General features: G+C 39.3%; 1 protein-coding gene across 9 annotated transcripts in view; it reads left to right on the top strand.

Annotated features, from left to right (window-relative positions):
• The window catches only part of TIAM1 (TIAM Rac1 associated GEF 1), a 272,534-nt gene that overhangs the window by 234,479 nt on the left and 13,762 nt on the right, over nucleotides 1–24,293 (top strand). For 6 of the 9 annotated variants that reach the window (XM_043508816.1, XM_038375199.2, XM_043508788.1 and 3 more), the window contains 5 exons: nucleotides 5,973–6,076; nucleotides 17,331–17,510; nucleotides 18,005–18,073; nucleotides 18,689–18,814; nucleotides 22,781–22,889. In XM_043508816.1, coding sequence (XP_043364751.1) covers nucleotides 5,973–6,076; nucleotides 17,331–17,510; nucleotides 18,005–18,073; nucleotides 18,689–18,814; nucleotides 22,781–22,889 — 588 coding nt within the window. Of the gene's footprint in view, nucleotides 1–5,972; nucleotides 6,077–6,547; nucleotides 6,714–6,751; nucleotides 6,829–6,907; nucleotides 7,168–17,330; nucleotides 17,511–18,004; nucleotides 18,074–18,688; nucleotides 18,815–22,780; nucleotides 22,890–24,293 lie in introns of those variants that run through there. The other 3 variants (XM_038375223.2, XM_043508814.1, XM_038375229.2) reach the window with 3 other exon arrangements.

Below are 24,293 nucleotides of genomic sequence, written 5' to 3' on the forward strand. Positions count from 1 at the left end.
ACCAAAGGTGCTTTGTTAGATAATTCTGTTTATTTGGTCCATATTTTAGATTCTGATCCCTTTAGGAAGCCTTTAAAAATGTTGATATTGGATATTTTTTTACTGGTGTAAAAAATCACTGGTGGTTTGGGAGTGGGGGGTTAATAGAAAACCAAACCAACATTCCAGCAATTTAAACCCCATTGGACCCACTGGCTCTTAGCTACTCTTGTTTCTTTTGTGATTAATTAGGATAACTACTAAGATTTTGATGTATAGCAAGGTGAAGAAGAGGTACATGTTTTCCCCTGGAGGGTTCACTGAGCCTGTTACAGAACCACAAAGATTTCCTCCTCTCACCTTTTAATTTTCTCCCAGGTTTTAATCTTCTATTCGCCCAGCACATCCATTATAAATTTGTTTGAGAAGCACTTGCATGCTAGGACTCCCTCTGGAGACTCTCAACATTTCCCTGTAATTAGCTAAAATGACCACTCAAGGCCCTCTCCCTTCCCCAAGAATAGTGCCTTGCCTCTACAACACCCAACCTCATCCAGTCCAGGGAGTGAGAGAATGGGACTAGAAATCCAAAGGTAGGTGTCCTAAAGCTCAGCATTGAGCATTGCCACTAGGTTAGTAAGATGCCCTAAAGGTTATTTTTTATCCATAATTTCTTGAGGCATTCCCTACTTCTCTTCCGCATAGTGAAACCATATGGCCTCCATGTGGAGATATGTGAGCTACCTCTTTTTTCATGTACTAGTTTTTGGGGGAGAGGCTCTAAATATTCTTGTTTTGAATGAGATTGCAGCATCGGAAGACATAGGACATACTATGCAAAATACAGGGACAACCAAGAGCCTTACAGATCACTTAATGTGGTGTAGAGGGTAAAACAGGTATACCACTATTCTGAATGAATACATTGATTTTCCAATTATGAAACAGTTAAGTGTTCCTGAGCAGTCTGATTTGCCACTCTGCAAGCAGGGAAACCAGAGCCACAGTTACCCTAGGATCTGAAAGATTCATATGTTGTAAAAACAAACAAACTGTTCACTGCATTATAAGAATCTCCATTTTTTTTCTGTCTTCCTCCATTGTGGATTCCCCCTGTCCAAGTAAATTTGGATTTCAGAGCAAGTTAAGAGTAACAGTGACCTTAGTTTTGTCTGGGTTCTTTTTGTGAGGCAGACTTCTAATTTGAGGTGTCATGTTGCATGTTTAACATATCCTTACTGGTTCTTTACATGGTCTTAAAGTTTCAGTAGGACTTACTGGATGATGATCTGAAGATTTTGCCCATTAGGCAGTGACGAGGTAAAGAAATGAAGAGCCAGAGGAAGAGAACACTATTGCTGTTACAATCCTTATTATGTTAAACATTGTGAACATAAAATGTCAGAGGAAGTTTCTGGTGATTTGGTCTGTTTCTGCCAGCTGTGTTTAGAATTTTTGTTCCTCAGTCTTCCGAAACCGTTCTTGTATCCAATTGTACTGCTTTTTAACCAGTTAGAAAGCAGCATTGTTAACACTTCAGTTTTTAGATTGTAAAGCCCACTTAACCCACTTAAAAATTACCAATTTTTTCTGTAAAATCTCAACAGCTTTATTATGGATATACATATAATCTGAGTGTGTTATCATTCCCCCTTCTGGCTCCATGCTTATTAGCTAGCATTACAGTAGAACCTCAGAGTTACCAACACCTCAGGAATGGAGGTTGTCCATAACTCTGAACATTACGGACTTCTGCCACGGGGGTGGGGGGAGGAGAGGGGAGGATTGGGGCTCTGGGCAGGGTCAGGGCTTCTGACCCTTGTGAGCATCGGGGCTTTAGACCTTCAGCCCCGCAGCTCCATTCCTGGCTTCTGCCCTGTGGGGGCATTGGGGCTCAGGGCTGCCCATGGCTTCAACCCTGGTTTCAGCCAGGGTGGGGAGTACACCAGGACTCGGGGCTTTATGTATGGTGGGATTGCTGGGGCTGAAACCAGCACTCCCCTCATAGTTAAAGCCCTGAGCCTCCGGCACCCACCACAGGGCCAAAGCCTTGACCCCCAGTGCTCCCAAGAGTAAGAAGCCCTGACTTCCACCCCCTGCCCCCCCACCCTGTGACTTCAGCCCTAACCCCCAACCTGGCTAAAGCCCTGAGGCAGTAAAATATTTGCTCCCCCCCCCCCTTTTTTTTTTTTGGTCTCTGCTGCTGCCTGATAGCTTCCGGTTCCAGAGGATGTCCAGTTGACCAGTCAGTCTGTAACTCTGGTGTTCATATCTTTGAGGTTCTACTGTAGGTATGAGAATTCTGTGCTGGATCTGGACCTCGACAGTTTCCCTTTAATTTAATTTTTTTAAAACCAAACTCTTATTTTGCATTGGGTAAAACAAACAACAGAGCGAAATCTCTTACAAACAGTCCTAAAAAAGGACAGCTATTTTTGTGGTCATTGTTACCCTGCTTTGGCAAGGTACTTAAGCCCAACTTTTAAGCATCAGAGCAGTCCTGTTAATCTCAGTGGGATTACTCATGCTTAAAATGAGGCATGTGCTTAGGTACCTTGCTGCCTCTTTGCTGCTTTCTGGATTTCTCTTATTAATTCCTTCATTAAAAAGTGAAGCCACTGTGCTGTCTTCATTAACAAGTTGTATATGCCTAGACTGTCTCCAGTTATACCAAAGAGAACTTAGTACATTGTCCTTATAGAGCTCCATGAATAGCTAAATAAAGATTTACAGGATATGAATAAAACAATGTAATGAACCAACAGTAGGGGGACAGTAACTGCAATGTATTTAAATAACTATTATAAGAACATTCAAAATTACTGAGTTCAGTGGCAATGTATAACTACCAGTAGATAACCCTATGACAGCAGATATTGAGTTTGACAGCCTAAGACTTTTGAAAAACTGTATGCACGTGCATTGTGTGACTGTTCATTAAGACGTAAGTAAAAGATTGCTGTCTGTATTGGGTAGGAGTGCTTATACTGCAGGAAGTAGATTAAAGAGGTGTCTTACTAGTAACAGGAAAAGAAGCACTGATATCTATAAAAGGCATGCTGTTCGTTGGCTTAGGGTGAGAAATAACTGTGGGCTGCATTTTGCATTGCTTCTAATGGATAAGTAATCATAGTGGACAAACACAGGCTGCTCAAGCCAAACTCATTATATTCTACACATTTCCCTTTTTTATATGGATATTTTAGGGGATTTAAAAGTTTTTGCTAGTAAAAGGAGTAAAGGAGTCGGGATGTAATAAAAGTTGATGGACTAAGCTGTAGAAATGAGAGGCTCAGCGCAGATTTAATTTCTTAGAAACCAAACACTTCCACAAATGCATTTCATTATCATCTATCTTAACCCATTAAAGCCAGACCTTGTCAAGATCTAGATCTTAGATTTTTCAGCACAGTGGAGATAGGCCTCCATGGGAACCTCCCATATGGACCTCCTCTCTGCTATTTTTGAACATTTTAATTCAAAGGTCACTAAGTTCTGTACTGGTTTCTACAGGTTGGTGCAAGTTGGAGCCAAACCAGCAGGGTCATATTTTCTGAATTTGGTTCAGGTATAATTCAGGATGGTGAAAATCTTGCAACATCTTGCAGAGTTTTTGCCGATTGTGACTAAAAGCTTGACAGAAGCGTTGATGAGATTTTGGCTCTCTTGAGCCCAGGTCCAAAGTCAAGTACGAATTGTCTTCAGATGAGAACTAGAAAGCCTGCCCTAACATGCCTTCTTAGCCAAACTTTAATTTTTAGCAAAACACTCATAAGAGCAACTGCACTAACTTTAACTTTCTGTGAACTTCAGAATTGAATTTTCTGATATGTCTAGTAAATTTCTTAAAATACATCTCTATTTCCAGATAGCATAATGAATTCCACTTCAGTACACCTACAGAATAAAGAAATAGACTTGATAGGGGAGATTTTGAGCACACTAATCACTACAATGGCTTGCCATTCACTCTAAATCAGGGCTGTCGGAACAGTCACCCATAATCTTATCACTCAAACCCCCACTGAATACAGCTGTGAAATATCAACGGCATAAATCTGTTTTGTAATCAGTGTGTGCTTTCTGTTTTCTTATTTACAACATCACAGCTACAGTAGTGCCAATATTGGTCTAGGCTGAAAACATTATCAAAATACTAACTTATATAGAAGAAAACTGTGACCTACATAAATCGAAACGTCTTACAGAAAATACCTACTAATTTAAGAGAGCTGCTCATATCTCCTTTGGGATCAAAGAAATAGATAATAGATTTTTCTAGCATGTTGCATATAACTAGAGCATAATTTTTTGTTGGACTGCTGAAAAGTTAAAAACTGTATTACTAATGTCACACACACAAAAAAGCTAACATGGGATATTCACAATATTTTTTTCCGGTTGATATTCTTTGTTGTTGTTTCATTGCTTATTGATAGATTATTCTTTAGGTAACTTATATAATGTAAAAACCCATATGTTATAAAGAACAATCCAGATTATATATAAATAGTAGCCCCAATTCATGCAGGTGGATTCTTGCACCTATGTGGCGCACTGCTGATGTTAAACGGGGCTCTGTGCAGACAACAGAGATCTATCCATGTTCATCTGATTTGCAGGATTGTGACAACCTTGAATGAACTTGTAGTTATGAGTTAATGGGAAAAAAAGTTAAAATCTAGACACAAATATTCAACTTCTCTGGACTGCCTGTTTAGTCTGGCACAAAATTCCAGTGCAGTAGCACTCAAATTAATTTGGGATTTGGGAAGATTTTCCTGTCTCTGGTGCTGTTCATTCCCTCGCTGAATACTGTTAAATTATTCCTGTTGAGGATAGTTTTTATCCCAGGCTCATAATGGTGCTTCTGAAAAGCAAATGAGTTACCTTTAGATTTATGTGAGATCCATGAATGCCATATATGAATAATTTTCTTAAGAAGGAAACTTCTGATATACCTCCATTCTCCCCTCCAGTTAGAACACCATAACTGTTCATTCCCCTGTTAGACAGATAGCTAGAAAGCTAACTTACTTAAAATTTGGCTTTCCAAGAGGCATAAGACAAGTTTACTTAAAGTTCTACTCACAGCTGCATGAGTCAAAGGCCCTGCTCCTGCACACATGCTTTAAGTACATGAGTAGTCCTGTTGACTTCAGTGGGACTATGCATGTGCTTAAGTGTTCAGGGTCTTGGGCAGTACCTGTAAAGGAATCTTTATGGGCTGTTGTATCAAAAATGTAGTTCTAAGACTGCCAAGATATAGATTAATGCAGTTACTTTACTATATATTGCATACAGAAAGTTGCAATTGTCAATTAATAGCAAAACTTAAAAAAATCCCTATAAAAGTATTTTTGATTCTAACATTAAAAGTGCCACAAGTACTCCTTTTCTTTTTGCGAATACAGACTAACACGGCTGCTACTCTGAAACCTAACATTAAAAGAGAAACTTAATGTAAAACTATAAATTGTAATTTATTAAAATCTTCCAGCATAAGGCTGTGTGGAGGAAATATTAATTAAGGCCTTGATCCTGCAAAGACTTACTCAACTTTACACACAAGTAGTTACAATGAGCTCAGTGGAATTGCTCAAGTATAAAGTTAAGCACAGGCCTTTGTAGGGTTGGAGCTTTATAAAACCTAATCTCAACATGGAGCTTGGCTTTAACTCTGCATCAATTTTTGTGGCCTCTAACTTCAATCAGGCCCATAACATTATGTGATTAGTGTTTATCATTTAATCAAATTTCATATGTGGCCATGAAACCTTTGTGCTCAAATCCCTGTTTAGGCCCTGCTCTTGCAGTGAGCTGAATGCTGGTAGGCCCCTGTGCATCCAAGAAACCACTGGTACAGATGCCTGCCAAGCTCACTGCAGGATGAGAACCTGATTGTTCATGAAAGCTCATTATTCACTGCTCTAAACTTTTCAAATTTTGTGTAACCTACTATTTTGTTTCCACATACATGTCAATTTTGACAGGGCACACGCTTTGCAGTGAACAAGACAGCTGTGCTGAGGCAGCTCCAGAAGAAGCAGAAGTGCCTGATTTGGAATCCTCTGATGAGACCGATAGGATGAGCAAGGTGAGAGATTTTCACTTTCACATTACAAAGACCTAAAGTGCAGTAGAGTCACAGCTGACATGCTGACTTCACAGCTGTGCATGATTAGAGCATCTTCCTTAGGAAAATTTTTAAGGTGTTTACAAGTGATAGAGAGTGTAACAAATTACAGCACATTAACACTTGTTGAGTAAGAGCTGTGTTCTGGATCCATGGGGGTAAAGAGTAGACCTAGTTCTAATCTTCTGTGGTGTGTGATAATGCTTTCACATATTAAAATATAGCTACTCTGTTACTTCCTCCCCTTGGGCAGGTGAGCTGAATGCATTTCCAGATTGATTTATCACATTTTCCTCTCCTGTCCTCTTTAGTAATTTCCAAGGTGTGAAGCACCAAAATTATATTATTGCTTTAAATCAATAGTATAGTTTACGTTAGCATCTTAAATGCAAAACTAATTAGAGCCAATCTACCTTTGATTAAAGCAGAACTCTCCAATTATAGTTAACAGGCTGCACAAATAGATTGCTAATTGCTGTCTATTAAGGGATGAGTTTTGGCATAGTTTGGTAGTTTGTTCTAGCTGTGGTAATAGTGAATACTGCACAAAATGATCTGTGGAGATTAGTGTTCTCTGAAGCTGAATCAAGTACATATGGTAAGATTACTTTACTTTAAAAGGGCTGGCTGTTTGTTTGTTTGTTATATTTTAAGCACTTGCTGAATAATTGATGCTGTGTTAGTAACCCAAGCTCTACGGAATTCACTGAGCAGTGAATATAGCCTATGTAGGACTGATCTCATTGATTCTCTGTGCCTCCTCCTCCCCCCCCCCGTGTGTGGTTTCCCATCATTTTGTTTTAGCTGAAAATGTGTCTTGGTGAGTCATAAACCAATCCTCAAATACCACTATTAGATTATCACAGCTGAAAGGACGGAAAAAGTCCCTGGCCTCTTGTTTCCTGATCCCTTATGTCATACTAGCTTGTAGCCTTTCCGTTGATAGACAGGAGAAAGCGTTCCCATGCATGAAACATACAGAGAACTTGTATGTAAAGCAGAAGATTATCTTTAAACTGCGTCTCTAGATTTTCCTAGGGAATCATTTTATAGTAAGTATAAAATTATATTTTTTTAAAAGTGGGGGAAGTACTAGTCTGTATTAAATTTAAAAAAAAAAAATCAAGTGTGGATACCTGCATGATTTGTAATGAGGTCTGAAATGAATGTTTCTTTGCAGAAAAACAGTCCAAGTATTAACGGTATCTATTGCTAACTTGGCTATGGATACTCTTGCTGTGGTTGGATTTTCTGTAGCTTTTAAATATTTTATGTATGAGCTATGTAAGAAGCTGCGATGTCCCATTTCACACTTTGCTTGCATGAACCATCAGCTGTCTAAAGCAAGGTATATGAATTCTATGATCAGCCCTGTGCTTTGGCTGTGCTAAGGAACTGTGTTTTAGTAGTTCTTACACTTATGATAAGAGAGTAAGAACTGTAACTAACCTGTAAACTTAATGAATCCACACTTTTAATGCAATGGAAATTTCATTTTGTGTAAATAAAACATTATTGCCTAGTTTGCATTTTCTAATATTTGGAAATGTGTATCTTTGAAGGAGCCTCTTATTATACATAACTTATGTGATGCATGGGGGAGAAATTTTGAGTTCAGTGTTTTTGTTCCTCTTTAAACTTTTGATTCAAGACTTAAAAAAAAAAAAAAAAAAAAAAAAAGGCGGGAAGGGGTGGGTGTGTGTGTGTGGGTGTGTGTTTCAATACAGAATATCCTTCTAGTGACAACCAAATATAGCTTTTAAAGCAGAGTTAGCACGTTCTCTGTTTATACATAGAACTTTGTATTCTTTAATTCTCCTGTGCTCTTGAATTTCAACAAAACTTAAAAATAGTTCTGTTAAAGCCAGAGAGAATGCTAGTAAATGTGCAGCTTCTGAAGAAGCTGAACTGGAAAGGGGGGCTCTGACTTTTGTTCCTAATTCCTTTTATAGTTGTGCTTCACTTTAAAATATCTTCTGTATCACTGAGCATTTAATTATCAGACAGTAGTGTCTGTTAATCTCCTCTGAAGGTATCCTCAGCACACGTTGTCCTCCTAAAATCCCCTGGAAGTCATTTGCATGATAAGGCAAGAAAGGTGCCTTCTCCATGGTATTGCCACCTCCTTCCAACCCTACTGAGATTATGAATCATGCTCGTGTCATCGGCCTTAACTTGCACAGGCTGTCTCTGTACACAATGAAATGCACCTGGAGGAAGTGGGGGAAAAGAAAGAGTTTGAAGGCAGTGGTCAGTGGAGATGTTATATGAGCATGGCTACTATGAGAGGCATGGCCGTAACTTGCAAAGAATTCAGCAAAACTTGGGCTTGTGCCCTTTTTACATATCTGACTTGATAAAGTAGGCCAGTCTCTCCTGCTGTTGCCAGTTCTTCCCCTCTTCTCCAGCAACCCCTTACCCCTTGTTTTCCAAATTCTAGACAGTATGTTTTTTCCTGGTGATATTAAAATAGTTCCAGAGTACACCAGATGTGAATTTCTAATGGAAAAAACAAGAAGGAGAAACTTCTAGGCTCCCTTCATATATCACAAAGAAGGAGAAAGGACACAAGACTGATGTTGTGGGTTGGGTTTTTTTGTTTTATTTGCCTTTTCCTAAGCAGCTCTCCATTAAATTGGGATGTATTAAAATAAAACCTCATTCTTTCAATGGAATTATCCTGCTGTAAACAGCAAGTGATGGGATGTCTTTATAATTGTGCTAGATAGAGCATTAGAAAATACATTTTAGAAACAATCCTGCACAGGAAGAGGGAGTTTTTAATTTCTAGGGTTTTTTTGAGATTCTAATGTTTCTTCTTTCTTTTAAAAGTTAAGGTAGCCAATGTACAGCTGACTTTTAGTCAACGCAGTATCCCCCAATTGTAAAGATGTAAACTCCTATGCTTATCATTTTTTATTTACAAAAACAAAACAAACACAAACAAACAAAATAAAACTTGCACTAGTGAAAGGCCAAAGCCCTTCTAAGCCAAAATCCTTTGAATTTCAATGGGTTGTGCACATTTATAGACTGTCTACACGAGCACTTTTGTCAGCAAACTTTTTTTTTTTTTTCCCCCAGTCAGGGATGTGGAAAAAACTCCGCTGAGTGACATAAGTTTCACTGACAAAAGTGTTGGTGTGGACAGCGCTACGTCAGTGGCCGCTCTCCTGCTGACATAGCTACCACCACTTGTTGGGGATGGTTTCGTTATGCCAGAGGGAGAGCTCTCTCCTGTTGGCGTAGATCAGCTACATAGGCAACCTTACAGCGGCACGGCTGCCGATGTGAGGTCCATAATGTAGACTTAGCCTCAGTTTCTAATCCAAGATCTGTATAAAACTTTAAACCAGTTCCAAGCAACATCTTTGTCAGTCATCCATCTGTAGTTTAACAGGATACCATATAGATGACTTACTAGAGTAAGTTTTATTTAACAAAAACTAGCCTTCGTAATTATCTGCTTATTTGCTTAGTGTGCTAATTTACATAAATTTAACACACTTGGTCTGGAGGTTAAAACTGTGAGAGGCAGGTTCTCAATATCGCAGCAACAAAAGCTCAAGTATTTTGCACATTGTAGCCATCATGATACAGGACTTGATGTCATTTACAGTGGTGATCAGGTCAGTAGCACTTCGTTTAGTGATCTGCCACATTCCCCACTTGTGGATATGTTTAAAAATCTAATGAGTTGAAATGCTACTGGATGTTCATTTCCTTTTTTCTAATTTAAGATGTCTCTTGAAATTAAAACTAATTATCTTGCGTTGTGCTTAAGGTACCATGCACTAATGACTCTATGCATTTCATTTACCAAAAGTGTTCTATGAAGATGAATCTTTTGCAATGTTAATGAAAACCAAAATTATCTATTGATACAAATCCCGCAACACATGTAGAAGTTGATGTAAAAGGATTAAAATGGGGACTTTTTAAAAAGCAACTTAAGGTTTACCAATAATAATTGGTATGTGCTGTCTGGCTACAACCTGTACTTCATAAGATTATTAAACATCAGAGCAATCAGCTGATACTAATCCACAGGCAATAGACATTTATATTCCAGTGTCAGCTTCCCCTCTGCTTGTTTCAGCTGTTTCTTGCAGGAGTTCTCATATGATCGTTTCATGAAAGGGAGTCTTCAGAAGTGACCTCACTAGTTAGAGCTGAGAATTAAATTCTCATTGATCTGTTGAAAGAACGAGACCTACAGCAAATGACACAGGAGCAGAGTCTTACAGAAATGCAGTAGCTGCCCTCTCATTAAAATACAGGAGAGGATGTCTTCTGTGCTTGTGTGTCAAGTAAGCAGCATGTAATATGAGGAAAGAATTTTATATCAGCTAAATATGGAAAGAAACTTAGATTCCCTTTTTTTAGTGTATTGGTTACTGAAAGTGCTGAGTAACAGAATTTTCACAACAATATCTTTCCAATGATGTCAGCTTTTTGGAGAGTTAAATGTAAACCCAGGAACAAAGGCATGGAGAGATCCTGCAATTCTCTTTATCACATGCTGCATTTGATGAGCAGATCTACTGTTGTGCAGTATATCTAGATTACATTAGGCTAATTGCTTAACCTCATGCTGTAGTAATTTTAAGAAGGTTAGAAATGTGATACTAAGTAAACAGTAATGCTTATGCCTGCAGAGGAGTTTTTTTAGAATATGCAGTCTCCGTAACAATCGATGCCAAGCCTCACTGGAATTTGCCTGAAATTTTGTTTGGATTTTGGAGAGGGTTTTTTTTGTTTTTGTTTTTTTAAACTGAATTTGTCCATTATTGGGTAGAGGTGTTGAGTGCCCTGAAAGACCGCACTTGAGACTACACACTCTCATACCTATGTTTTTAAAATGGGGACTGGCAGGGGAAACTGTGTCCTCTAATTGAGAGAGGAGTAATCGGGCAAAACACCAACTGTTTCAATGATCTCAACATGCTCAGCTTCTGAGGAAATGTTCCTGCCCAGGAAGGATGTGAGATTAGCTCACCTGCTGAGCTCTTTGCAGGCTGGGGCTGGTTTTTGTTTAATTGGTCTGCACAGACCTAGCACCCAATCCTACAAACCCTTGTTTGTACCAGTAATTCCATCAGTCACTACTTGAGATCACTTTTATGAGTGCAGGTTTTCAGGATTGAGCCCTAAATATGATGCAGTAGTTTTCTTGACTTAAACAAACAGCTAGCTCCCTTTACCTTCCAATTCCATATCTGTTTCCCTACCCATCACAGGAGTAGTGAGAGACCAGTTCAGGGTGTGTTAGTTTATCTGGCAAATTACTTTGTTCTCTTCCCTCTAAATCTCTAGGCAAATGGATAATGGCAACATTTTAATAAAGTGTTTAAGAAGTTTAAGTAAAATCTGCACTGTATCATAACTAATACTGCTTTAGCTGGCTATAAAGTATGTTTCTTTCAGCCTGTCACTATTTACTTTCCCTAAATAAAAGACATGGGCAGAGAACTCCTTTCTAAAGGTGCATGCAAAAAGATGATTTGATGCTTGTGCCTTGAGCAAACGTGAACAAGTTCATGAATGTCAATGGCCTTGAGATTTGTAATGTGTCTCTTGCAATTTTAAATAACTTGTATCTTTACCAGATTTAAAATATAACTTGATGTGAGGAATCCAAATCGCAAAGTAGAAGTGCTGCTAGCTGATACCTGACATGACTGAAGCTTATGACTGGTCATCTCATAACGCTTCTATATGCGAATGGTGGAAACAAGAAAAAATCCATGCCTTATTGTGGGCCATCTTTTGGAACATAGGAATTCTTACACCACCCTCACTAGAATAGTGTCAGGCATTTAATCTATGAGCATTTCACTTAAATGAGCATTTAAAATTGCTATGTAGTAGTTCATGATATTAAAGGCTTTCCCTATTCTTTACGTAGTCCATCTTTTCTAATACTTAATGTGAACAACTTCTATGAAAGGCATGATAACCCATAGTTAAAATGTTGCAGAATGTGTGAGGTTTTAAAAAAACAAAATTACTCTACTTTATAAAAGCTTCAAAACCACCGAGACCTCAAGTTCTAGAACTGTAATAACAGTTACAAATGTAATTGTCTTTTTGTAGCTGTAAATTTCCTATACTCTGCATTGCAAAAGTCACAGCTCATATAATACAGTATAAATAGCTTCTACAGACTTACGTATGTTATTGCCTTGATAGAAATAACTTATTTCCAAATGAGATGCTGAAATGGAAGTGGGGGAAAAATCAAATTTGTAGATGTGGCTTTTCAGTTTTCTTAAGATAGGTAGAAACGTACATTTAGGTATGTATATGGCCCCAATCACGATAGACTCTTTAATGTATTTATTCTCATAGCACTTCCCTACACCACAGGAGTGGGTTTGTCTCCATCTTACAGATGGAGATGTGAGAGACAAAGAGACTAAGGGCTTGTCTTCACTGCACTGTTAGCTTGAGCTATCTACTGAGAGTTAACTCCTCTAGAGTGAGAATGGTCACACTGCAAAATAACACTTGAGTAATAAATTTGTTAGTCTCTAAGGTGCCACAAGTACTCCTTTTCTACTTGAGTAATAGTGTGTTTGGATTAGAAACAGTAGCAGAGCCCTCACTGCATTATTTGCTTGAGCTTCAGCAGCACTGTAGCTTCAATCCACACCCCCTCAGGGGCCAGCTACCTTAAGTTTAAAGCAGCACTTAATTCAAGGTAGAGATTTTTATGCATGCCCATAAATCAGGTTGTGTGACCTTCAAGAAATACCTCAAACTAATCCTGAAGTGAAGACCAGCCCAATGTGACTTTCCCAAAGTCACACAAGAAGCATATGGCAAAGCAGCCACCCAGGTCCTAGGATAGTGCCCTAATCACTGGACCAGCCTTCCTCTCTGAGAAACTTACCTTATTAAATACAGTGACCCAGAATGGTCTAAACTTAGGCCTGCTTTACCACTTCTCAACCTGCCAGTTCCCGACAGCCCTGATTCAACAAGGCACTTCAGCATAAGCTTAAGTTCCGATAAAGTCCTAGAATGAAATCCTGGCCCCAGTGAAGTCTGTGGTAAAACTTCCAGTGACTTCACTGGGGCCAGGATTTCACCCCAAGTGGTTTGCTGAATAGGGGCTGTCAGGCTTGATCCTGACCCAAATGGTGCAGGATCAAATCCTTAATGAGCATAGATGGTGTGAGGAACAAGAGAGCCCACAATCGATAGTATGATGTTGGTGCAAGATAATGGAGTTATTTATACAATTATATTTAATCAGCAGTAAAATACTGCAGGGTCAGAAAGAGAGATTAGACTACCCAAAAGGAGCTGAATTAGAGGTAAACTAGTCCTACTCTCATAATTCTGGTAGAACAGATAAATTGCTACTCTGTTCCATATGTACTTGCTCTAAGTTTACGTCTCAACTACTCAAGATGAATGTTGTTGATGTAATAATCAAAGTTCAACCAAAAGAGTTTCTTCAGCCATTTGTATTTCCTGTAAGTCAGCTGTAAACTGTTGATCACTTAAATGTGTGTATTAAAGAAAATGTCACCTTTGTATAATTACTGAATAAGTAATTACTGATCTAATACATTGCAGTTTTATGCTTAGATGGGTGCTGGCAGCCATAAAGTAGCTGTGGATGAAGCAACTATATTGTTCTAGAAAAGTCCTTACCAAGTGGAGATAATGCTCCTTTGGATTTTGTGGCACTACGCTTATAGAGGTGAATTAGAGGGAAGTAATGGCTGTACGTCAGTAGAATGGCTATGGGACAGGGACCCTTTCACCATTAGGTCACCAGTCTATATATGGCCTAAGTCAGTAGTAGCTGAAAATCATTCCCACCTTCCAGTTGTTTGGCCTGTGTTAAATGAGTTGATGGTATCCCTTCACCTCCTGGTGGGCAGGGCTCCTGCTCCTAAATGGCTTCTCTGGTTGTTCTCTACAGAAGCTGTGAATGCATTTTCAGTGAACCCTTAATGCAGATTGAAGGGGCACAGAAACTGAATTACTCTGACCCCCGCGTTTCCTCCAACTCTGGATTAAGGAACAGTGAAGAGGGGAAACTTGAGCAGCCACTGCCTAATATACCAGACCATCTCATTCGCTACGCATTCCTGATTCCACCCTGTCTCCTTCTCTGTTATCTCCTCTTAAACCTTTTCCTTGTTATGTTCCACCCAGGCTTGCTCCTGTTTCCTCATTCTGTCCCATGTGATTGGAACAACCTCAGAATCAATGTACATCAACTTCTTCCCAGATTTCTTACCTCAGACTTCTAAAAATTCCTACAACCCGGGGAGCATTCTAGATTTGCCCACTGTATGCAGTGTGGATTGACCCTCTTCTTTTTTTTTTTTTTTTTCCTTAAATGATGTCTTTAGCAATATAAATGAGCTTTTCTTTAGGAAGCATGTTTATTGGTTGGTAATGGAGCAAAAACGTGTTGCAGCAACACACCATAGACTACTTACTAATACTGCAATTTGATAACGGCAGAGATTTTTAGTCTAAATTTCACCCTCTATATGCAGTGACTGGAAATTAACCAAAATAAATTTTAAAAAAACCTTTCCTTTTTGTTTTATGTCAGTAAATCTTAATGTATCAACTGGAAATATAAGCTGCATTCTTAGAATTAAACTGAATAATTTAGAACAAGTCAAATGTTTTAGAAACACTTTTTCCCCCCCTTTTACTGGAATTTTTATAGGCAACAACAAAATATTCAGCAGACTATAAATAAATATAAGGCAGTGCCAGTACCTCTTTCCCATGAAAATAATCTGACTAGGACCCACCTGCTGTTTTATACCAGGTGAAATGAAAAAACAATAGATGTAGAATAGTCAGGCTAGATGACTGCAACAACATCCATATTATCCTTGCCATGATCACCACACTTTACAAGACATTGTACCATTCTTTCTCCCACGGACCACACTGATTACACTCCTGCATTTGGTTTGTGTTCTCCTTTAACACTGTCAGCAGGTACAGAATTGGACAAAAGCAGTTTAAAACAATGGTGGGCCACTTAAATCAGCACAACTGCCAGTGACTCTACACTAGTAGTAGTGATGGTGGGGATATTTGAGTAAAGAGAGCCTAATAAAGATATCAATAAAGATATTTGTGCAACTCCTGGGCATCACTCTGCACAGGTGTAACTGAATGGAACTTTGTAAACAAGTCTGAGGCTCAAGAATAATAGACTGACCCGCTCTCCTGTAGCTATGTTGGCTCTGCAGTGATTACAGGAGGTAAAAAGCATAAAAATTTACTATGAGTAGATATGACTTGGGTGCTTTTTTTTATTTTTTGAATAAAACTGCACTTTCCTGAAGGTGGAGGGGAAGGGAAAGTTGTGAACTGTACAGGAGAGAGGGTGAATCCAACAGTGATGAAAATGGTACAGTTATGCAATGCTTAATTTTTGAGGTTTAGTTAAAAAAATAAATACCCCTTGCACAATGCTTAGGGCTTACGTACATAATCTTATAAAGACAATTATCTATCACTCCATCTTTTGTAGAGCCGAAGGGAGATGGAATAGAGAGGGAAGAACAGGAGTGACCCTTCCAAATCACCGTTTCCCCAGGGTACACTCCAAGACCCTCCAGCATCAGACCTGGCATTCAATAAAAAGGCCAATAAACCTGGCATCTGAATTGCAAGTTACGAGTTGAGGGGCAGCCACACTGAGAATGCCCTGCTTGTAGCCCTCTTGCATTTAAATCTAGGACTGTTTCTTCAAGTGCCTCAGAGGATCATATTGTCCCAGTCTATTCCAACATATTAAACTGATCCCTTGTTAACTTGAATATTTGAAGAACTAAATTACTATTATATTATTTATTCGTCTTGTGGTAGTGCTTAGAGGCTCAGCCTCCCCGCCCACCCCCCATGCTGTATGCAGTAACTACAAATAGTAAAGATGTGAACGCCCAAAGAACTTTTGTCTAGTTAAGATACAATCCGTATGACAAACAAAAGGACGGGAAGGAAAAAGGACACAAGTAACATCAGTAAATCACAGGGTTAAGCAGCTAATTGCATGACTTGAAGGTTTCATTATTGTTTGTTCGGTATTGCGGAAGCATTTAACACTCCCAGTCATGGAGCAATACCCCATTGTATTAGATGCTTCACACACTCAGTGTAAAGATGGTCTCTGCCCCAAAAAGCTTGCAATATAAGTCCGCTTAAGCATCATGACATGGCTGTATTTTCAAATCTAAATATTAGACATTCTTAAAGGTTCAATTAAAAACAAAGTCGGAGAGAGTCTCAGGACATGACCAAACACCACATCTGTGTTCTACTTGGATTATGTTATTCCTCCCCCTCGTCCCCTGTTCTTCCCTTTTTCTTTTAGAGTTTAACTTCTTTAGAGCAAGGACTGTCCCTCCGTTAGTGTTTGCACAGTGCTTAGCGTGTTCTGAGTGCTACCAAAAACAAATTACAAAAATGCATTTTAAATCATTTTTAGCCACTCTGTTCTGTGATCTGAGACTTCTGTTTTGTACTGTTTTGTGCTCATATTTTTTGGGCCAGGGACTTGTTAGTGGTCTGACACAATTCCTTTGCTGTACAGTTGTGGCACTTTCTAAATATACTTATTTTACAGGCTGTGGTCATGTGATATGTCACTCTGAATTTCTAAGAACAATGCATCTGGGGCTCTTCATAACGGGGGGGCGGGGGGTCCTGATTCTCAACTGGTAGAGAAGGGCAGCTGCCCAGAGCCAGGTGTGGTTCCTCATCCTTGGTTCTCCAGGCCCCAGAGGATTTAGTGTAGATTCCCCGCCTTTCTAATTTCCACCACTGGCATAAACTCCATAACTGAGCTTATATGAGCAGAGGATCGGGCACTGTAGAGTTTGGCTTCACCATGCTGGCCCTTCTTTTCCCTTTTCCCAATGATAAGGGACACAGGTGGCGTAGGAGGTAACTATTCCTCTACAAAAGGAGAAATTTCCAGTTTAAATCTCTGGCTCTTTTAAGGTAACTTTGCACTGTGTATGCTGTGGACAGTGAACCTGGCAGACTGAAACATCCAGCCCAGGATGATGATGATAAAATCTCCGATACAGAAGCACAGCACACTTCTGAAAGTTACATTAGAACAAGCAATATGGACGTGGGGTATACAGTAGCGTAATTAGAGTTCAAATAGCTCTTGCGTGAAAACAGCTAGGCATAATGTTTTCTCTTTTTAAAGAGTACAGAACAAGTTGCTGCATTTTGTCGCAGTCTACATGAGATGAATCCTTCTGATTTGAGTTTGCATCCTCAAGAATTTACAGGGCCTCAGCTGTCCACCATGAGACAACTTACAGATGCTGATAAACTGCGCAAGGTTATTTGTGAACTGCTTGAAACAGAACACACCTATGTCAAAGTAAGTTATGTTTTGTCTGTTTTTCCTTTTCCTTCCAGAGTTGAACTTCTGAAAAGTTAAAGCTCTGCAATATTTTTTTGTATCACAAATAAAAAAAAGAAAAACTAATTGACTAGACTAGTGGCAAGTTACCTCTTACTGTAGGACTTCTCATCAATTTTAATAGGAACATCCAAAATACACTAGATATTTTAAAACTGAACTGAATAAAGTTTTTTGAACAGTGGCATGAATTTTATTTGGTTGGGATACAGAGAAATATTTTCAGATGAAATCATCTATCTAGATTAGATTACTTAAAACTAAAATTGCACAACTTGTTTTTAATGTCTTAAATTTCACTAAAATAGAATATACTCCTGTCTTATACAAGACGTATGAAAGACCTCGAGACTACATCAATGGTGTTAAGGAGAGGATCTTTGTCACTGTAACAGTGTGAGAGAGATACTTGGAGGAAATATTTTATTTATTTTTTCTGTTTTTGTTTTAAGGACTTAAACTGTCTAATGGAAAGATATCTGAAACCTCTACAAAAAGAAACTTTCCTCACTCAAGATGAGGTACGGGAACTGTTGCCAGAGGCTGCCAGATTGTTTTTGTTTGACTTTTATTGTCTGATGTAGGACGGAATGGAAGGAGCTGTGAGAATTAAACTTGCTTAGGAACATTTTTTTAAATGGACTGACACTAATTATAAAAATACTGATCAGTGTTGTCTGATCTTCTGATAACCGCCACACTAGGCTCTCAGAGTTTAAGGCTATGTCAACCTAACTTGTCAGCATACAGCCACCGCAGTTATTAAATCACTTGTGTGCGCACATGCTTGGCTCCATATGTCATCGGTGCATGTCCTCACCAGGAACACTGGTATTGTCAGCATAGGGCACTGTAGTATAGTTCCTGAAAGCCAGTAACAGTGGACGAAAGCAATGCAGTGTCTACACTGACTCTGTGTCAGCCTAATTACTCAACCATGACTCTGCGCTGCTCGGGGAGGTGGTGTTACTAAATTGGCATCGGGAGGTTGAGGCAAGGCAGCTTACGTTGTCCTAACCCTCTAGCGTAGACCAGGCTGAAGAAAAGCTAAGTGCTAATGTTCTGTAAATTGTGACTGGCTGAAAGTTGACTAAACTGAGATTTTAAGCATATTAAACCTTTTTCTCTTTTATTAGCTCGATGTTCTCTTTGGGAATTTGACTGAAATGGTAGCATTCCAGGTGGAGTTCCTGAAAACTCTTGAAGATGGAGTGAGGCTGGTGCCAGACCTGGAAAAGCTTGAAAAAGTTGACCAATTTAAGGTAAACATTTTATTTAAACTCTGGCTGCGTGTCTAAATCAAACTTAAATAAGGTTTATGGCACATTTGGGGCATGGCTACACTTTTAGATGTAGAGCGCTGTGAGTTAAACCAGCCCTCGGAGAGTGCAGTAGGAAAAGCGCTGTAGTGTGTTCACACTGTCAGATTCAAGCGCACTGGCATGGCCACATTAGCAGCTCTTGCAACGGCCACAGAGAGCAGTGCATTGTGGTAGCTATCCCAGCGTGCAAGTGGCTGCAATGTGCTCTTCAAATGGGGGGGAGGGGGTTGGAGTGTGACAGGGAGTGTGTATGTGGGGGGGAGAGTGGGTTTTTGGGGGCTGAGAGCATGTCGGCATGCTGTCTTGTAAGTTCAGACAGCAGCAGATCCCCAGCCTCTCAAGCAACATTCCACACTAATGGTTGCTTTGTCCCAGAGCAGATAAGCAGCCGGCTGTCAGAAACGGAGCTTTGAAAGGGTGTTTCCGCATTCCTGCAGTGATTCCAAACAATGACAAGAGTGGCCACTTGACTTAATGGGATTATGGGACATTTCTGAAGGCCGATCAGAGTGCCATAATTCAACACCTCATTCACACTGACGCTGGGGCGTTTCAACCGAGACACACCAAGCATTATGCTTCTGGTGGAGATCGATTATCAGGGGCGCTCCAGCTGCAGAGTCTGGGCGCTCTACGTGCCTTGCCAGTGTGGACGGGTCGTGAGCTAGGGTGCCCAGGGCTGCTTTAATGTGCTCTAACTCACAAGTGTAGCAAAGCCCTTGTAGTAAAATATTTTTACACTAGCAAAACATACTGCAGAAGTGGTCCTCTTAACCTTGTATCAAACCAGTTTGACTACCATGACTCTTATTTTGTAAGAATACGTTTTAAGATTTTTTTACATGAACTCGTGTTGCCTAACACCATGATTCCTTGAAATCAGAATATCATACTGTAGCTGTAGTTCATGTTGCATAGATCAATGCCACTCGGCAAAAGCATGCAGAGTTAGATGTGATTTTACCTCTTTTTGTTAGATTTCATGTTTCAAACTCTGAGGAAAAGCTAGTGACAGAAGTATAATTGCATAAAACCTTAGTACTCACAAGTCTAAATTGCCAGTTCAGGGAAGCCACTGGGGAAACGGTTTTGAACTGTAAATTGTATTCTGTACTCGGCAGGCTCTTAATGCACATGTAGGCAGGAATGGCAAACTATTGAATATAATGCTGTTTTTGAATCTTTGAGGGGAAGGTAGAAATATTAAAGGGAAGAAACCCAAACTGAATTAAAAATAGGAAAAGACATTGTGGGGAAGGGTTGGTTACTAAATGAATGAATACCACCACCACTGTAATTGGACCAATTTATGGCAAGTAACTCATGTAGTGTTGAAATTAACACAACCCAATGCATCTCCTCCTGGTCCTTTTGCTCATTTCAGCACTGACCTTGATAAAAGGACAAGATGTCTTGGTGAATAATAATCCCACTGGGTTTGCTCCTCCAGGAACATCGATTAATTGAAGAGCTTGTGGAAGAAGTCTCTCTTTTTTGGTTTTGTTCTTGATTGCTCATTTTAAACTGGCATTAGTCACACAACCTACTTCTATGGTTAATCATTAGAAAATGCTTTTGTTCTATACTGAAATATAGTGCTGGGCAAACTGGACTTTCATTGATGAATAGGTCTTGGCTCCTGCAGTCCAGGTCTTGCTTATGGACTCAAAAATGTCTTTGTGCTGAAATAAATTTACAGGATTTATCAAATGTGTACTCTGTGTATTGCCACAGCTCAGAGACCTGAACCCTCTTCGAGGCAGACTTGGAGCAACTAGTCATTCCATATGCGTTACATCTTGAGCATAAAACATAGTGACATTTTACCCAAAGATCTGGCCTGCCTTCCATCCATCATTATATTCAAAAGCAGCATTGCATGCTTTTTTGGCCAGGTTTCCAAGATGAACAAAAACATCCCAGCACTCTGTACTATCAAACCCTCCATTGACACTTGAAGGGTTGCACGTCCCGATCGTATCTGGTACCATCTGCGGACCTGCCCCAGAGACTTGTGTATTTGCAGGATTGAGCCATATCTGAGCTGCTCTACACAAAGCCTGGTGTGATGCCATCAACCATGGTTTCCCTGATTGGTGCAATGGTCTTTAGTAGACTCTGCATGTTGTTACTGAAGCATCTACGACTACATTCTCACAGTAATCGGTTTCTGCGTTGAACTGATGGGGGAAGTGAAGTGACCAAAGAAGTGTAACATCTTGGAGAGGACTGTCCTATATATTTTTGGTTTTGTTTTTTCCCCCCACCACATGAGACTTTTATTTGTTCTCTTTACATTGGACAGAGATGGGAATAAATTGTCAATATTATATGATCTACCTTTATAAAAGAGTAACTCAAATAGCTGAACAGATCAGGTTCCCTAATAATAAAATGAGACTTCAGGAGTAAGTAACCATTGCTTTCTCCATGGAAGTAAACGCTTTATGAATCCCGTAAATGTTGCTGCATAAGAATTTAATGGTACATATGAAATCAAGATTATAGGCATAGAGTTTAGTAGAAGATGATTAAAAAATATTAACATATCTTGCAGTGATGAATAACCCCTCCACCCACTTGACACTGCAGACGAAGGGGGGAAATAACTAATCCCGCATACTCTATAAACACCTAATATAGCTAGGGTTGGCAGAATTTGACTTTTTATAACTTGATGGATAATATCTATTTTTAAGTATTTTTTTCAATTTTTCTTTTATTTCTAATTCAGTTGTGCAGAATTATGGGTTTTAAGCTTTTAGTTTTTTCCAAAGACTGAATTTATTTCAACATCCACAATTTGTGGGGAAATTATGGAGGGTCAGATAATTATTTAATGACAGATCTTGATATTCAAAAAAACTGTCAATATTATATGTTCAAAATTTTAGCTTTACATCACTCAAGTTCTCAAGCAGCATTTTTCTGACTTTGCCTATCTGTAAATTTCACTTATCATAGATGGAAATGTGTTTTTCATTGATTTGTATATACAATGAAAGGCAACGTTTATCATTTACGGTTTAAAAATCTAATCCTTCCAAGCCTAAATATGGCCCAAGAAGAACGATTTTGGGGGGGGGGGGGGAGAATAATGAAATAAATGGGACTTGGGAGATCAGAGTTGAGTTCTGCTACATATTTCCTGTGTGACCTTAAGCAAGGTACATAGAGTGTCTCTGCACTGGTTCCCTAGTTGTATAATGGACCTAATACTTGTCTATTTAGATTGGGGCAGGACTTCCTTACTACGTGTTTGTAGTAAGGCACAATCTGGCCCTGATCTTGGTTGGGCTTCTGAGCATTTCTGTAATACAAATAATATTCGGGGAGGAGAAGACAAGTCCCTGCTCTGAAAATAAAGCTGTCTGAGGATGGGGGTGGAGGGAACAGACTGCAATATACATAATATTTGATCACTTTCAAAGATACATATTTAATAGTTGGTGTATAGTAACTAAACAGATTACAGAAGTTAGTTTTTGCTCATTAAACATATTGAAGTATTTATGTTCCAAATAAGCCCATGAAAAAAAACTTCACATAAAATTATATATACAATACGACACATTCTAGATCATCACCAATTTAAACAGGAAACCATCCATTTTACAGTAGATTATATAGAGCAGGTAGAAAAGTCTCTCTTACTCAAGAATCTCTGACCTTCTATTCTTCCCTGGCTACCTCACCTAATCTTCTGATCAGTTTCTATAACTGACTGTTCCCAGGCAGGATGAGAACCTAGTGTAGATGGTCAGAAACATTGTAATCAAGTGTAATAGCCATAAAACAAGGCACAGAAGATCTTATTCTTTCTAAGTGGTCTGATTTCAATAGCTTTGTAAAAAGGAAAACTAATGTGTTTTGTTTATTATGCACTTTTTTTTTTTTAAATCCTAGAAAGTGTTGTTTTCCTTGGGTGGATCCTTTCTTTACTATGCTGACCGTTTCAAGCTGTACAGTGCCTTCTGTGCCAGCCACACTAAAGTTCCAAAAGTATTAGTAAAAGGTAAGATCTGCATGCTTTATATGTATTTTTTCCGAACACTCTTTTGATGTGGAAAACTGCCCTTGCACAAAGTAGGATGTGGCTGACCAAGCAAAGGCTGCAGAATGGCCAGGTGTTGTCAGTCTGACAAAGCAGAAAAATTGAGCACCAATTCGTGTGCCAAAATGCCAACTGAGAATCCTGTTAACATTGTGACAGTAAAGGCGATTCTAGTGCAGAGGGCTCACACAAAACTTTATCTATACTAATACTAAAATGTTTTTTGTAACACTCTTACCACCATAGCATCTCAGCCCCTTCCAGTAGCACATTTAAGCAATGTGACTAACATCTGTCATGCACAGTTTATGTGTTCGACCTCTCCCCTGGGAAGAATTGTGCATGCAGGATGGAGCAAGTGTTTGGGTTGTGTGTGTGTTGGAGAAGGCAGGTTGAATAAGTGTACTTTTGCACTTGGAGTGACGCTTGTGATGCCTTTAGTTCCTGTGGGTCATGTACCACAGAAGTCCAGCTAATGCCCTATGTTAAAACCCAAAGAAACTTGGCTGGGAGCCTCCAGGAAGGAAGTGGAGGACAAGGAAAATCTTCCTGTTGCTTCTTCTGCTGTCACTATTCTAATCTGGGTCAGCCTGTGTGGCCCTTTTTCGTCCCTTTCCATGAGGTGCTGCAGAAGATCTTCATCTCCATACCATGCTGAAGAGCTGCTGGGCCCAAAATGCCTGTGGAGCTGGGATTCAATGTGGCTACCCAGCGGAAGTGACTTTCACCTTGAAAGTGTTAATCTATTAGTGGATTCAGTAAAGCTTCATATAATTTTTTTATCTTGGATGGTAGGTAGACTAGTAGTTCCAGTTGCAGGAGCAGCATAATTAGAAAAAATATGCTCTTATTTTACTTGATGGCAGATAAATACGACAGAAGACTTCTGGGTTGTTTTTTTTGGTGTTGTAAACTCTATTTACCATTCAGACAGATGCTGGCAATCCCCCTGAATACAAGAATAAATTATTTGCTGCCAGCCACTTTTATGCTCTCTCCTGACAGCATCTAGTTTGACCTTATTAAGGACATAGGCTGAGTATCTTTGGCTGGTGGCCTTTTAAAATCCTTGTATCTTTTGAATTGTAGACTTGGATTTGGAGCCCTATTTGCTCCAAAGATAAATCTTTAAAAGTCTCTGGTAGAATGTATGTGTATGGCATTTTCATTTTCATATGAAGTTTTGGGTGGTCTTATGACCTTCTGATTGCAGTGGCAATGTCATTTTTTTATCTTAAATTGTAATAACTTTATTGTATTGCTATAACGGTCTTCTAAATGCCCCATTTCTCGTGGAAACAGTTATCCTTATGAAGGGAATACCTGCTGTACAGCATACTCACATTTTTATAGTATCGACTCTTG

The sequence above is a fragment of the Dermochelys coriacea genome, chromosome 1 (genome assembly GCF_009764565.3).
Source record: "Dermochelys coriacea isolate rDerCor1 chromosome 1, rDerCor1.pri.v4, whole genome shotgun sequence".
Taxonomy (NCBI): domain Eukaryota; kingdom Metazoa; phylum Chordata; order Testudines; family Dermochelyidae; genus Dermochelys; species Dermochelys coriacea.